A 14338-nucleotide genomic window follows, 5' to 3' on the forward strand; every position below is an offset into this window, starting at 1 on the left:
GGAAAACCCTTTTTGAAACCAGGTATTACAGAGTCCCTGATTCTCACTAATGTCTTTTCAAAAATTCTACTGCTGACCCTGAGGTAATATCTGAAGGGTCTAAAGGAATTAAAGCAACTTCTACTAAGAATCCCAACCCCTCATATAGGGATTCCTGAGCACTAGACAGATGGGGTAAAAAATATACACCTCTGCTATGTTTGCTATCAGGGCACTCACTTTTCAGTTCCATCTGCTAAAATTTCAGCAACATACCATGGAACTCCTCAAACAAAAAGTGTCTTCTTTTCCTGCTTGTGCTGAAAATCGAGTTACAAGAGTTGATGCATTCTGCAAGTCAAGTAACGAAGCACACCTTACACTGTGGTTTTGATGCTCTAGAAGCAGTTTGCAGGGCAGGAGTCACCAGTTCTGTCCTTAGAAGTCATGCTTGGCTTAAGGAACAGCCCTTGCCATACCATGTCAAATCTAAATTATTGGATGCACCCTTGCACAAAGACAACTTATTTGGCACCAAGGCAGAGGAGGTCTTAAAAAAGATGGAAGAAAAATCTAAATCTACGCAGACAGTTAAGGATTTCCTACAGGTCCAGCCACCCAGGTTGAGCAGGCATTGCCCCTCCAAGCACTGGTCCTTTCCTGCCCCCATCAGGTCACTTCAGCCCAGACCCCAGGGAAACAGATCCCCCATACAGCAGCCACAAGAAATGGAGATCAATGCAATGGAGTTGATCCACTGCAAAACCAGGGAGTTCAAAGCCACCCTCTCATGGTAATAACTCACAATGACTCTTATCCCCCACCCCCTCCCTCTGCCCACCTGCACTTGCCCCTATGAGGAAAGCTGTCCTTCCACGTAAGCACCTGGGCCACCATTACTAGTGACCGCTGGGTCCTCAACATAGTGTCCCAGGGATACAAATTTTCCTTCCACACTGTTCCAACCTCAGAAAGGTTCCTAGATGTTCTTCCAAACCAGTGTGCATAGTCAAAAAAAGCAAGTCCTTTTCCTGCTCTCTATGAGGGCAATAGAGCACGTTCCTGCAGAACAGTTAGGCCAAGGGTTCTACTCCAGACTTTTCCTGGTTCTCAGAAAAGAGGGCACCTGGTGCCCCATCCTTGGTCTATTCATTCTAAACACCTTTCTGGTGATACCAAAATTCTAAATGCTCACCCTCCAACACCTGCTACCTATGCTCTCCAAGACTGCTTGGCTACCCACCCTAGACCTAAAAGAGGCCTACCTCCACATTCCTATCAGGGCATCATGCAGGGAATATCTACGTTTCTGGGTAGGATCTCTGCACTTCCTTTTGGCTTGTCTACTGCTCCCAGAGTTTTCCCAAAATGTCTGGTGCCTGCCATTGCCTTTGGCAGAAAAAGGAATAACCAGATTTACACATACTTAGACGACTGCCTAATTCAGGCAGACAGTCAGGAAAAGCTGCTCAAGCACCTGGCCTTTGTAAAGTCCCTACTGACCTCCTTAGAGTACACCATCAACAAAAATAAATCCAAACTAGTACCCACCCAAAGGACTATATTCTTGGGAGCAAGCCTGGACACAGCATCCCAGATAGCATTCCTTGCACCATAAAAGCAATCTTTCCTGACAGCCTACTTTTCTCAGCTAGCCACCAGACCTCAGTTATCTGCAAGGAAAATCTTGCAAGCTCTGGGGTTCATGGTATTTTGCATCCTACTCATTCCATATGCCAGACTGCATATGAGGAAGCTACAATGGTACCTAAAAAGCCTTTGGTGTCAACGCTGTCAAGACCTGCAACCTCTTATACCAGTGATACCGTGCCTATGAAAAGATATAGGATCTGACCATTGGATCTGACTCAGACCCATCTAGCAGACTTTGGATCTGAAACTCGAGCTGGCCCATTTCATTCCCAACTCCTCAGATGTCATTTGCTGCCATTGAGATAGGACGAGTGATCCAAACTCGAGCAGTTAGCCAGTCTTCATGGGTATTATTTATCCTCTTTTCTTACTAATAGCTGTCCATTGCTGGTTACCTTTAACTTCTGCCAACTTCCCTTCCTCCTTCCAGTTGTTTTGCTGGTGCTAGGGAACTTTTGCCTATTCCCGGTGTTCTGCTATTCTGGTTCTGTGTTTGGTACTTGGGCCTGTGCTGTCCTTATAATTCTGTACCTTTCCTACTACATATAGATTTTCTTGTTAAAAAAAAAGTTTTTATGCTCTTAGTGTGGGTTCAGTTCTTAACTCCGTTGTTTTCAAGGATCATTTGTACTGTTCTCTTTGTTATGTCTGATAAACCTGAGAAATCAACTGGTTTCAAAAATTGCACTTCTTGTAGGCATAAGATTCCAAATTCTGATGCCCACAAGAAGTACATATGCTGTCTGGGAGCTGCCCACCTTGAATCACTTTGCATTGTTTGCATCGTTTAATCCCAGGGCACTCTCCGACTGGAGAAACAAATTGATTTTGAATTGGCTTCTACCATCTGATTCTGGGGCTCAAACCTTCTCCAAAGTTTTGCAGCCAACCTTGGAGTCTAGGAAAAGACCCATTCTGAGATCTCCATGGGCATCTTTGGAATCCATTGAAAAGTTGAAGAAACTCTTGGATCAGATACCTTTTGATCCAAAGGTGTTTGGCAGCTCCTCTGATCCACAGCATTCTTCTGATCTGACTGGTCCAGCTAATGCTGCTAGCTCTCCGGCTCCATCTACCTACCTCTCGCATCCTAAACCCTTGGATCTGTCCAGGGGGGGTTGCACTCCTGAATTTGTGCTGAAGGGAGTCTATTCAGCCCTGCCATCCTAGTTATTTGAGACTCCGAAGAAGCTGTCCCGGCCTCAGTCCACTGCCTTGTCCTGATTGTCTAGGTGTTTAACAGTGGCAGACACGGACAGGATGATGCAGAGATTACTTAGGGCCCAGAGTCAGATGGAGGTTCTGCCAGCTCGTCCCCTGTTGGATCTGTGAGTGCACCTGCCCAACCAATACTATCTCCTTCTTTGATCCGGCCTGAGGTTTTTGAGTCCCAGGATCCAAGATCCCCAAGAGGTTTGGCGTCTGATCCAAGGAAGCTCCCTTCCTTGTCTCTGACGGTATCCCTGACTAGTCCCCTGGTTGGATCTGAGGGTTTAGAATCCAAGAAGTTGGCATTGGATCCGAGGGTTTAGGTTCGACTCCTACTTTGTCATATCTTTCCCTTCCTCTCGACGCCTCAGACCTGGACAGCTTGGGTCTGATTCTTTCCAGAGGGCTTGGATCTGGGGTTGGACCCGGCCTTCCTTCCTTCAGCTGCTTCGGCTCCGAGGAAGGGTGAGAGATGTCTGCCTGCGTCCATCAGCTTTCCAGGTAGTAGAAAGGGTATTCTTTTTGCATAGAGAACCTTCCTGTCTAGTCTCGAATCCTATCCCTCACCCCTCATCGAATCCGAGCTCTGAGCCCATCATCTCTGTTCCTGAGGGTCAGCCAGCTCAGGGAAGCCTCCATCCGTGTTCCCCATAGAGTTTCCCCTATCTTGCAACACTGTTACCGAGCTTACCATGGAAGAGGTTCCTTGGAAGAGAATATGCAAGAGGAGGCACATAGACTCCCCTTTGGAGTTACTCACAAAAGACACTGATGTCAGTGAGGGAGAAGGATCCCCCCAATCACCACCTGATGTCTCCTGGAAATCCTTAAACTGAAAGGTGGCTTCTCTTCGCAAACTCCTCCTTCTGAAGAATCTGTGTTCCTGGAGGCTTTTGGGGCTGGCCCATCTACGTTTTGGGTGACCCACACTGCAGTACCTGTGGATGAACTTATTGACCTAGTTTCCCTCCAGGTTTGGAAGGAACCGGACACTGTTGAGCCCGACTCCAAGCACCCAGATAAGTTTTTTGTTCCTCCTTCAGACAGGCCTCACTGGCGCAAGGGAATCCCAGTTGATGTCATAGTGGTGGTGTCGGCCACTAAGAAGGAGCTTGCAGAACAAAACTCTTCTGTCCATCCACCGAACAGGGAGTTCGAGTGATGGACAGGTTTGGAAAGCGCATATATGACTCCCATATTCACATTGAGGTCGTTAAATTACCTGGCTTATTTTACTCGTCTACAGAGAGATTTGAACAAAGAGATCTCATCCATGTCTGCAGAAGATGTCAAGAAGGTTTCTCCTCAGCTGGCTACTCTTTCGTTCTTTGCCAGTTAATCGATGAGACTGATTTCCCATATAGAGGAGGCTGCCTCACAAGCACCAGTTCGGGCATAGCCTTTAGGAGACATGCCTAGATGAGACTGTGCAACTTCATGGATCCTTTTAACGCATCTTTTGTTAATGCCCCCTTTGATGGATCCTTCTTTTTTGGGCCATCAGTGAAGGATGTGCTAACCCACAGAGAGCAGGAAGGAAAGACCCTGTCTGCCATGAGGGTCAAATTTTCTACCCCTTAATGTACCTTTTCCAGGAATCATTGAGGTGATAAGAAAATGTGGTTCCGGAAATCTTAGAGACCTTTCCAGGATTCTAGTGGGGATACTTCTTCCGGAGGAAGAGGTTTCAATACCCAGAGGCAGAAGGGGTCCACAAAACCAGGTCTTCACAGACTCCTTATCTGATAGGCCCTATCAGCACTCATGAAGCTCTGCCTGACTGGCCAACTCTGGAGGCAGTCGGGGGTCGTGTTTCCCTGCACCTGGATGCCTGGACAAATATCACAAACAATGCATGGGTGCTGAGTATAATATCCAGAGTTTACTACATTCCCCTTTCCCTTCCACCTCCTGTCACAAGGAAGAAACTCCCCAACGTTCCATGCAGTCAGTGGGAGTACCCAGCTCAAGAGGTTCAAAAGCTGCTTCAAGAAAGAGAGATCCAGGAGGTCCCACCTGAACAAATAGAATTCAGAACTTACTTCCACTTCTTTTTAGTGCCAAAGAAAACAGGGGACCTGAGACCAAATCTGAATCAGTGCATAAAGAAGTTGAAGTTCCAAATGGTTACGGTTCACTATATCCTACGTCTTCTGTGCAAGGACAATTGTATGTGCTGTATGGATCTCCAAGATGCATACTATCATATCAAAATAGACAGGCACTCCAGGAGACACCCGTACTTTTGGCTGGGAGCCAATCACTACCAATTCAGAGCACTACCCATTGGACTCACTATAGCCCTCAGGGTGTTCACCAGATGCATGGGGGTTGTGGCAGCTCACTTGAGACTCCAAGGATTCTAGTTGTTTATCTCTATGATTGGCTCCTCAGCACCCCAAGCAGGCATCAACTACTACAAGTCAGAGACTACTTGCTTCAGATCTCCAACTCCCTAGGCATTACTGTCATCCTTACCAAATTGAAAATGACTCCTGTACAGAATCTGGAATTTATAGGAACTCAGTTGATGCTACAACTCAATTGGCATCATTACCTCTTCATCGTGGCACCTGTTTAAAAATAAAAATCAGGTGCGGGACATACAGCAAAACTAGTGTTACAAGCTCTTGGGTCACTGTCAGCTGCCATTCTTCTAGTTCCAATAGCAAGATTCTTTATGCAAATCTTTCAGTTGACACTTGCGGTTCAGTGGTCCATTCTTTACAAACCTCTGTCATTTCCCATCAAACTCACTCCAGTTTGCAAATGTTATGTTTGCTGGTGGACCCAGTCAGATGACTTCTTTCTGGGCAGACCCCCCCCCATATCTACAGTGATCACAGATGCTTCCCAGGTGGGGTGGGGGGGCATTTCATGGGAAAGATGGTTCAAGGCATGTGGTCCCCCTTGGAGACCAAGCTGCATATCAGAGTCTTAAAGATGAGAGCAGTCCTCCTAATGTTGCAAGCCTTTCAGAATGTTCTCCCTCTAGGGACTATTGCAATCCATGCGGACAACATGTCAGGAGTCTGGTACATCAGCAAACAAGGAGGAACCCATTCCTACCTGTTGTGCACCTCACCTTCCCGCCCAGCCCTGTCTCTCTTGGAGGAATCTTTGGCTGATGTAAGAACCCTTAGGTTTCTGGTTTGAGCCTCCAGCTTTCTGTGTATCTGTTGTCTTTCTATGATACTGGTAGGGTTAAGGCAGCAAACTTGATCTGAGGAGTTGGGGATGGAATGGGGCATTATGGGTAGAGGGAGGAGCTTGAGTTTTGGATCCATAGTCTGGTAGATGCGGCCAAGTTGAATACGATGGTCAGATCCTACACCCCTTTGTGAGGAAGAATGAAAATGGACAACACAGATATCAAGTTATGATAAGTACATAACTTCAAAATAATGTCCAGAAAAAAATATGGTCTAAGTGAGTACGAAAGTTGAAGTTGCATTTATACAAAAAAATACACATAACTGAAAAAAATGCAGATAGGGATCACTTTAGACCAGCACAAAATATTAACTGGGGTCTTATTATAAATCTAAATGATGAGTTACATTAATACTGTAGGGAAAAATAATGTCGAGTGAAATTTACATACAAAGATACAAGTGTGATGTTTTCCATGAAGATTCTTGAATGCCAAAAGGGAATTAGATACAGTAGCACATGCTTATTGTATACCTTGTCTTTGTGCTAAATATGCAAGAAAAGTCTGTAAATTTTACTGATGCATGTAAAAAGAATTGCAATTGTGGGAGGGGATTTTTTTGTACACTAAGTAAGGATGGCATGAGTGCAGTTAAACCTTATAGAATCTCCATTACAGCTGAAGTTTTAAAAAAACTGGATAGAGTCATTTAAATTAATCTATTTGAATTGGAGGGGGGGTTGACAAGAAATCTCCTTAAAATTCACTAATTATTCATACGTCTTTGGTACTCGGACTAAACATTTAAATATCTGTGTCAGTGGACCTAAATGAGGCTAGTAACTGTAGATTAGTATGTTTTATTTTAGATAATTCTTTAATATTTATGGTAACAGTAAGTAATAAGTTAGAAATATGGTGCAGAATACCAGCATATATTACTAAAAATAGAGTCAATAGACATACATTAAAATTTGATATTCCCAAAAAGATACAAAAAGAAGAGAAGAATATTTTATAACTAGTAAAAGTTCTAAATAACAAATGCAAACAAAATACTTGATAAAAAAAAGGAAATAGTACTGGAGAATTGGAAACTTACATAATATAATATTAATCCAAGATGATTACATAAGTTGGCCAATATGTCAAAAATATTAAATTTAACCAGATTAGTACTGTTAAGTGTTTAGGCAGTAATAGAAATAAAACTGATATACAGTGAATATAAAAAGTGTACACAGCCCGGTTAAAATGACAGGTTTTTGTGATATAAAGAAATTAAACCAAAATAAATCATTTCAAATATTTTCCCACCTTTAATGTGACCTATAACCTGTACATAGGTAGGTACTAGGCTATTGGCCCTGGGGCTATACAAGCCCAGTCAAAAAGGTACCCTGTCTTTTGCCACCCAAGAAAATTATTTTCTTGTGCCACTGTCGAGCAGAGCCACAGAGGTGATCTGGGTGAATTTCCTATTTTCCAACCAGTCATCAAGATTTTTCTTGAAGAGTGCTAATGAGGAGCTTTGTTTGATATAGAGAGGTAGTTTATTCCAGAGTATGGGAAGTCTCTGGGACAGGAATCTATCCCTCTGGCATGTTCTGTTTATTGTGGTGACAAGGTTTAGGTCCCTAGAGCGTGTAGCTCGGAGGGGTTGGGATTTCTTTATGCGGAGCATGTCCAACAGCTCTGGGTTTGACATAGCTTTGTATGTTAGGCAGAGATCACCTCTGAGTAGGCGATATTCGACGGAGTAAAGTTGGAGTTTTTTGAGACAGTCTGCATAGGGCATCTGTTTGAGGCTGGTAATCCTCTTTGTGAGGTATTTCTGCGGCCTTTCCAGTTGTTGTAGATGTCTTGTGAGGTACATACCAAAAGGGGCGTTGTACTCTATAATGGGTCTAATTAGTGATGAGTAGAGGGGAACAATGACCTCTTTTTTTCTGGATGAGAAACCTTTTGTGATGAGGTGTGTCACGTAGAAGGATTTCCTGACTACTTTGGCGATGTGATTATCAAAGGAGAGACTACTGTCCACCTGGGTCCCAAGGTCTCTTATCACACTTTCGGTGTTGTATGCTACCGCCTATGTTGTAGTTCATGGGTACAGAGTTTTTACCAAAGGGGATGACAATGCACTTTTTGGCATTGAGCTAAAGATTCAATTCAATTGAAAAACAAACAAATCTGTTAATGGAAAAAATATAAAAAATAAAAAACGTACAATAAGCTGGTTGCATAAGTGTGCACACCCTTAAAGTAATACTTTGTTGAAGCACCTTTTGATTTAATTACAGCATTCAGTCTTCTTGGCTACATACCTGCCATCAATTAAAGAGACTCTGATTAACCCCAAATAAAGTTTAGTTGTCCTAGTAGGATTTTCCTGACATTTACTCAATTGCGTGCTACAGCAAAAGCCATGGTTCGCAGAGAGCTTACAAAGCATCAAAGGGATCTCATTGTTGAAAGGTATCAGTTAGGAGAAGGTTACAAAAAAATTTCCACAGCATGGATATACCATGGAACACAGTGAAGACAGTCATCAAAAAGTGGAGACAATATGGGACAACAGTGATGTTGCAAAGAGCTGGACATCCCTCCAAAACTGATAAAAAGACAAGATGAAAACTGGTCAGGGAGGCTGCCAAGAGGCCTACAGCAATGCTGAAGAAGTTGCAGGAATATCTGGCAAGTACTGGTTGTGTACTAAGTGTGACAACAATCTCCCGGATTCTCTATACGTCTGGCCTATGGGGTAGGGTTGCAAGATGAAAGCCTTTTCTTACACAGAGAAACATCCAGACCCGGCTAAAACTTGCAAAACAATACATCAGGTCTCCCAAAAGCATGTGGGAAGTTGTGTTACAGTGTGATGAGACCATGGTTGAACCTTTTGGCCACAATTCCAAAAGGTACATTTGGCACAAAAATAACACTTGGCATCACCAAAAGAACACCATCCCCAGGGTGAAGCATGGTGGTGGCAGTATCATGCTTTGGGGTTGCTTTTCTTCAGCTGAAACTGGGGCTTTAGTCAAGGTGGAGGGAATTATGAGCAGTTCCAGATACCAGTCATTTTTGGCCAAAAATCTTCAGGCATCTGCTATAAAGCTGAAGATGAAGAGGAATTTCACCTTTTAAAATGACAATGACCCCAAGCATACATCCATATCAACAAATGAATGGCTTCACCCGAAGAAAATTAAAGTTTTGGAATGGCCCAGCTAGAGCCCAGACCGAAATCCAGTAGAAAATCTGTGACGTATTGCCAAGTCAATATGTACCTTGCTGATAGAGATCTACCCAAGAAGACTGCTGTAATTAAATCAAAAGGTGCTTCACCAAAGTATTAGTTTAAGGGTGTGCACACTTATGCAACCAGCTTATTGTACATGTCTTTATTTTTTTATTTTTTCCCCTAACAGATTTGTTTATTTTTCAATTGAATTATACAGGTTATAGGTCTAAAGGTGGGGAAAATTTTGAAATGATTTATTGTGGTCTCATTTTTTATATCACAAAAACCTTGCATTTTAACAGGGATGTGTATACTTTTTATATCCACTGTAGGAGACGTACTTAATACGTTTACAAAATATCATGTAAAAATGAAATGAACTAAGTGCAGCCAGAATATAAATAAAATAAATACAATCTTTTATTGGACAATAGCATGTAGGAGAGGTTATCTGAGGATGTGAAATTTCTGTTAAAACATATTAGTGAAGAAGAAGTTATGCAACATGGAAATTAAGAGATAATGAAATTCCAGGGATAGATACAATTGTACAATTGTTAAAGCTATACAGTTATGAACAGATGTATTCACTAATGTTCAAAATAATAATGGTATTTGGAAATTCTGGAAATATTTAATAATAACTCCAATATTAAACGCATATAAAGATCCCATTCACCATGCATCGTCTTACCCAGTTATATTGTTAAATGTGGATTATAAGATGCTTATTTTCACATATATTGATAGAATAAGAAATAAAATAACCCGCTTGCTACATAAATATCAAGTAGATTTTGTTGTCAGTAGACAAGCTCAGAACAATATAAAAAGAATAATACTGATCGACAATGTAAGAAACGAGTGAAGAGATTGCAGTTAGTTTAGAGACAGAAAAAAACTGTTTTGATACCACGTACTGGGATTTATGTTATTGAGAAAAAAAATGTAGCTTTACCCAGACATTTATAAAATGATGGCCGACTCTTTATAATGACAGTAAAGTCTATCATAAGTAATACTGCTGTCTCGTAGAAGCAGCAAACATTAAAAGGGTCACTAGAGAATACTAACCACTAAAACTTATTTATTTTTATTTAACATTTGTTAACCGGGAAAGTCCGACTTGGAACAAAGCCAATTTTCAGCGGAGGCCCAGGGAGAAATGCTCCAGATGCATGCCTTTGTAACGTGGGAGGAAACCAGAGGAAACCCACACGTACGCAGGGAGGACATGCAGACCCCACACCAAAGGCACCCCAGCCGAGACCATGGTGACAATGCTACCGCTGCACCACTGCGCCGTACACACAGTATAACATATTTTTTGCTGTGCTATGGAACTATTAACGAATATTATAGAAGCATTGCAGATATAATGGGTTTTGTAGATGTATTTTATTAACACCTACAAATATAAGTTCTACCTTTAAAGAAGGACAGAATAAAATTAAAATCTATAGTGATATTTCTGGACTGAAATTTAACACGTATAAAAAAAGTATAACTGTAAACCAAAAAGTAAACTATACAAGTTTTAAAAAAAGTATAATAAAATTGATGAAGCAATAAATTACGTATGAACGACCTTAACATCACATATAGAAAAATAATGGAGACTATAAGTAAATGTAATATAAGAACTAACTCTGGCTTCTTTCTAGACAGTTCATTTGTAGCTGCTACCCTTATGCACCTCCAGTTAGCTAATGAGCTCTCTTGACACTTTTCCAGGTTGGACCTATACATGTCTACTTTTTTTTTTTAACAACTTTATTTCATTATCAGTTGAGACATAGGCAAACTTAAATTTATATAAAAGTAATTAAACCATATTAACAGGTTCACATTTACAAACATTATGCATCACTTATGCTGTTGTACGTCCTATAATCAAAGCAACATTACATAAATTATTCAATTGCTGCCTTCTCTTAAACCTCATCTCTCCTCCATTTTTCTGCATAGTTACCATTTTTATGTGTAATTTGTGCCTACCCCTTTCTAAAGATCCTACTTCCTGTTCTTTTATCTCTGTTACAATGTTCACAACTTAAAGTATAGCTGGCTTAGATTTTGATTTCCATTTTCTAGTAATTGTTTATTTGGCAGTGACCAGAATTAAACTTAAGTCCGTACTTTGTTTATGCAATTCAGATAGTGTATCCCAGCTCAAAAAATAATTTCCTGCTTGCCCAGTATTCCAGAGTACTCTGTAGGAAATTTTAAGTCTGCCAACTCATTGCACTCCCAAAACATATGTTCCCGCTACCATTTTCTTCTCCATCACATCTCCGACATCCATCTACCTGAGGGAAAAAATATATGGAGTCTGCACACACTTGCAGGCAAAAATCCTAGCTCTTTTAGATCCTGTTGCATATTTGGGAGCCATACATATGTCCTCCCATTGTTTATTTGTGAATTGCATATTTAATCTCTCTTCTCAGTATTTTCTAACCTCTTCTGATTGATTCCTATAGTTATTGTGCAATGCTTTATATGCAGTATGAATTATCCCCTTTTTAACAGCAGCTTCTATTTCAGATTCAAATAAAGACTCAACGAGGGCTGGTCTTTCATTTAGGATTCCCCTATTCCTTTCTGTTTGTCTGTACCCTGATATCAATCCCTGATAGGGAAGGCAGACACTAGCCTGCAATCCAAATGTTTTCTTTGCAACTTACCATTCTATTACCTTTCCTTCTCTAATTATTTGTTTTCCCAGTGCCTTGTTTTTTCCATCGTCCCCCAGTAAATTCCATCCCCTTGCTATTCTGGATGTCATTTGGCAGTTTGGCATAAGTCAGTTTTGTCTTGAACCTGCAACTGGTGAAACACAAATTTGGAGCCGGTTTTGTTAGGCCAATGCTAAAGCACCCCCAACGCGCACACATACCCCAAGTATGTATTTGACCATCATCGCTGAACAAAAGCTGTGTGGATTTTAGATACACAGCAGTGAAGTCAAACTGGATTGAAATATGATTAAAAAAATACAAATGTTAGTGGCTAAGATATATTGTTATTCCTGATATTTTTACTTTGCTCAATTATTGTTTCCATTCAGTTAACACATTCACTTTAATAACATTTTTCTTTCTTATCCTTTCTATTATCCATTCTACAGGATGATATGAACAGCTGGTTGAAGGCCATCACTTCTGCCATCTCTGATAAAAGTGAAGTGTCCCCCAGCAGCCAGGGTACACCAGCCTCGAGCCGTGCCCAAACTCTGCCAGCCACCATCACAGTGACCAGTGAGTCTAGCCCTGGCAAGCGGGAGAAGGACAAGGAAAAAGACAAGGAGAAGCGGTTCAGCCTTTTTGGGAAGAAAAAGTAATTCCTTGAACTAACAATAGCATGCTGCTCTTTTGTTTCATAATCCTATGAAATTCCAGCATGCCAGATCAGAAACAGTCAGTACTCTCTCTCTGTCTGCTGCCCCTCCAAAGAATGTTCAGTTTTGTTTGTGGAGTGGTGAAAACTTGGAGCAAAACTTATAAAATTCAAGGGGGCAACATGCAGCTTCCACAGGTGAGAGAGAGAGGGCAGGAGGACCACTAAAAGAACAACGTACTATGGTCAGAATTATTTAAACAGTTCCTCAATTTTGTGAGGCTGTCTTGGGAACATCCTTCATCTTATTTGCTATTGTTATGCAAGACAGCGGTGCTTATAAAGCAGTGACAGAAGTAATACTCCATTGTACCTGCATCAGATAAACATGTAAAAATAATTCCAGAATATCATTCCCATTTACAGAGGTTGCTATGCTAAGCCTTGTATAGTAGAGCTCTCCTTCATAGCTATAACCTTTATAAACAGATTTATCATATTTGCTATATAAGTGCAGACTGACATTAATTTGCATAAAAACATTGTAACTAGCCACCATTTTGTTAACAAGTACATTGATATTAAGCTATTATTCAGCAACTGTGACAGGTAAGGTGTACATGGATGGCTGGTACACAGATACTTTTAAATAAACTGTAATTTTAAACATTTCCTTTTTTTCTGAGTTGCATTATAATGTACGTTTCAAATAAATTCTAGTACAGAGTATACAAACTAGATGTATTATAAACCCTTTAAGAGCATCTATGTTATGTGTAAAAGTGGATTAAAAAAGCAGCATTTACTGGTAAAAAGTAATGTTACTCAAATGGTTGCTTGTTGGCTAGGGCACTGTGCGTTATAATTTTGCGAACTTCTCTTGCTGTTTGATAAATAGTGTGCATTTCTCTGTCACAGTTAACTATTGTAATGAGAAGTCTCATTTTATTGCACAATCAAGACTACATAGTAAGCATAAAATCCTTGCAATGATTGTGCCTGTACTTGAACAAGTATGGGAACTGACTTTTGGATTTATGAAATTACACCTCTAGACATTTACCCTACCTGTTAAATATGTGCGATGTCAATAAAATGCTTTTAAAATTTAGCAGGCTGTTTTGTTGTTTGATTTTGTGTTTTTAATAATAGCTTTGATGCAGAGTTACTTTCATAAGGAAGGGCAATATTATTCATGGAAAGTAAAACAAGTGATGTAAAGTAGTTCAATCTCACCGTTTATTCGTACACATGGAGTTCGGAGCTGATCCATCGTCTCCGAGTCGGCCACTTTCACAAGCTGAAGATCTCAGAGTAGCTAGAGGCCAGGTCTCTATCCCATGATGCGCTCTGTCCTACCTCAGATCTAGTTTGCCGCTGCAACAGATTGGAGGTCGTTGGAGAGCTCAGGCAAGTATTGTGGAAATTTTTCTGCTTTATTGTACCTTATAGCTAAGTTTTTATAGCTACGTTTTTTTCCAGTTTAGACTGCTTTTGTTGGGCTAGTTAGCCTTTGTTTAGCTCAGCTTTTTGTTGTGCTCAACAAGAATTTCACCCTTTTAAGAGCAGTTGCTCTTAGGCCTTTGGCCGTGCCTTAGTTGTTTAACAATTTTCCTGTCCAGCTTATTAGCGTGTTTATATAGTTTCTTAAAAAGTTAAGGTTTATAGTTTGCTTTTTGCTAGTTTATGCTTATATTTAGCATGTTAGTCTTTATAAAGTTAGAATTGATATTTAACTTTACTGTATTTCTGCAGTT

The 14338-nt window shown here is 40.8% G+C and overlaps 1 protein-coding gene across 1 annotated transcript in view; it reads left to right on the forward strand.

Annotated features, from left to right (window-relative positions):
* Window positions 1–13692, forward strand: part of SPTBN1 (spectrin beta, non-erythrocytic 1) — a 2377138-nt gene extending 2363446 nt beyond the window's left edge. Inside the window, exon 36 of the mRNA XM_044055150.1 lies at window positions 12373–13692. Coding sequence (XP_043911085.1) covers window positions 12373–12585 — 213 coding nt within the window. The 3' untranslated portion in view covers window positions 12586–13692. The remainder of the gene's footprint in view (window positions 1–12372) is intronic.
* Window positions 13693–14338: the final 646 nt, after the last annotated feature.

Source organism: Protopterus annectens, chromosome 1.part2 (assembly GCF_019279795.1).
Source record: "Protopterus annectens isolate FY-2018-M chromosome 1.part2, PAN1.0, whole genome shotgun sequence".
Lineage (NCBI taxonomy): Eukaryota > Metazoa > Chordata > Ceratodontiformes > Protopteridae > Protopterus > Protopterus annectens.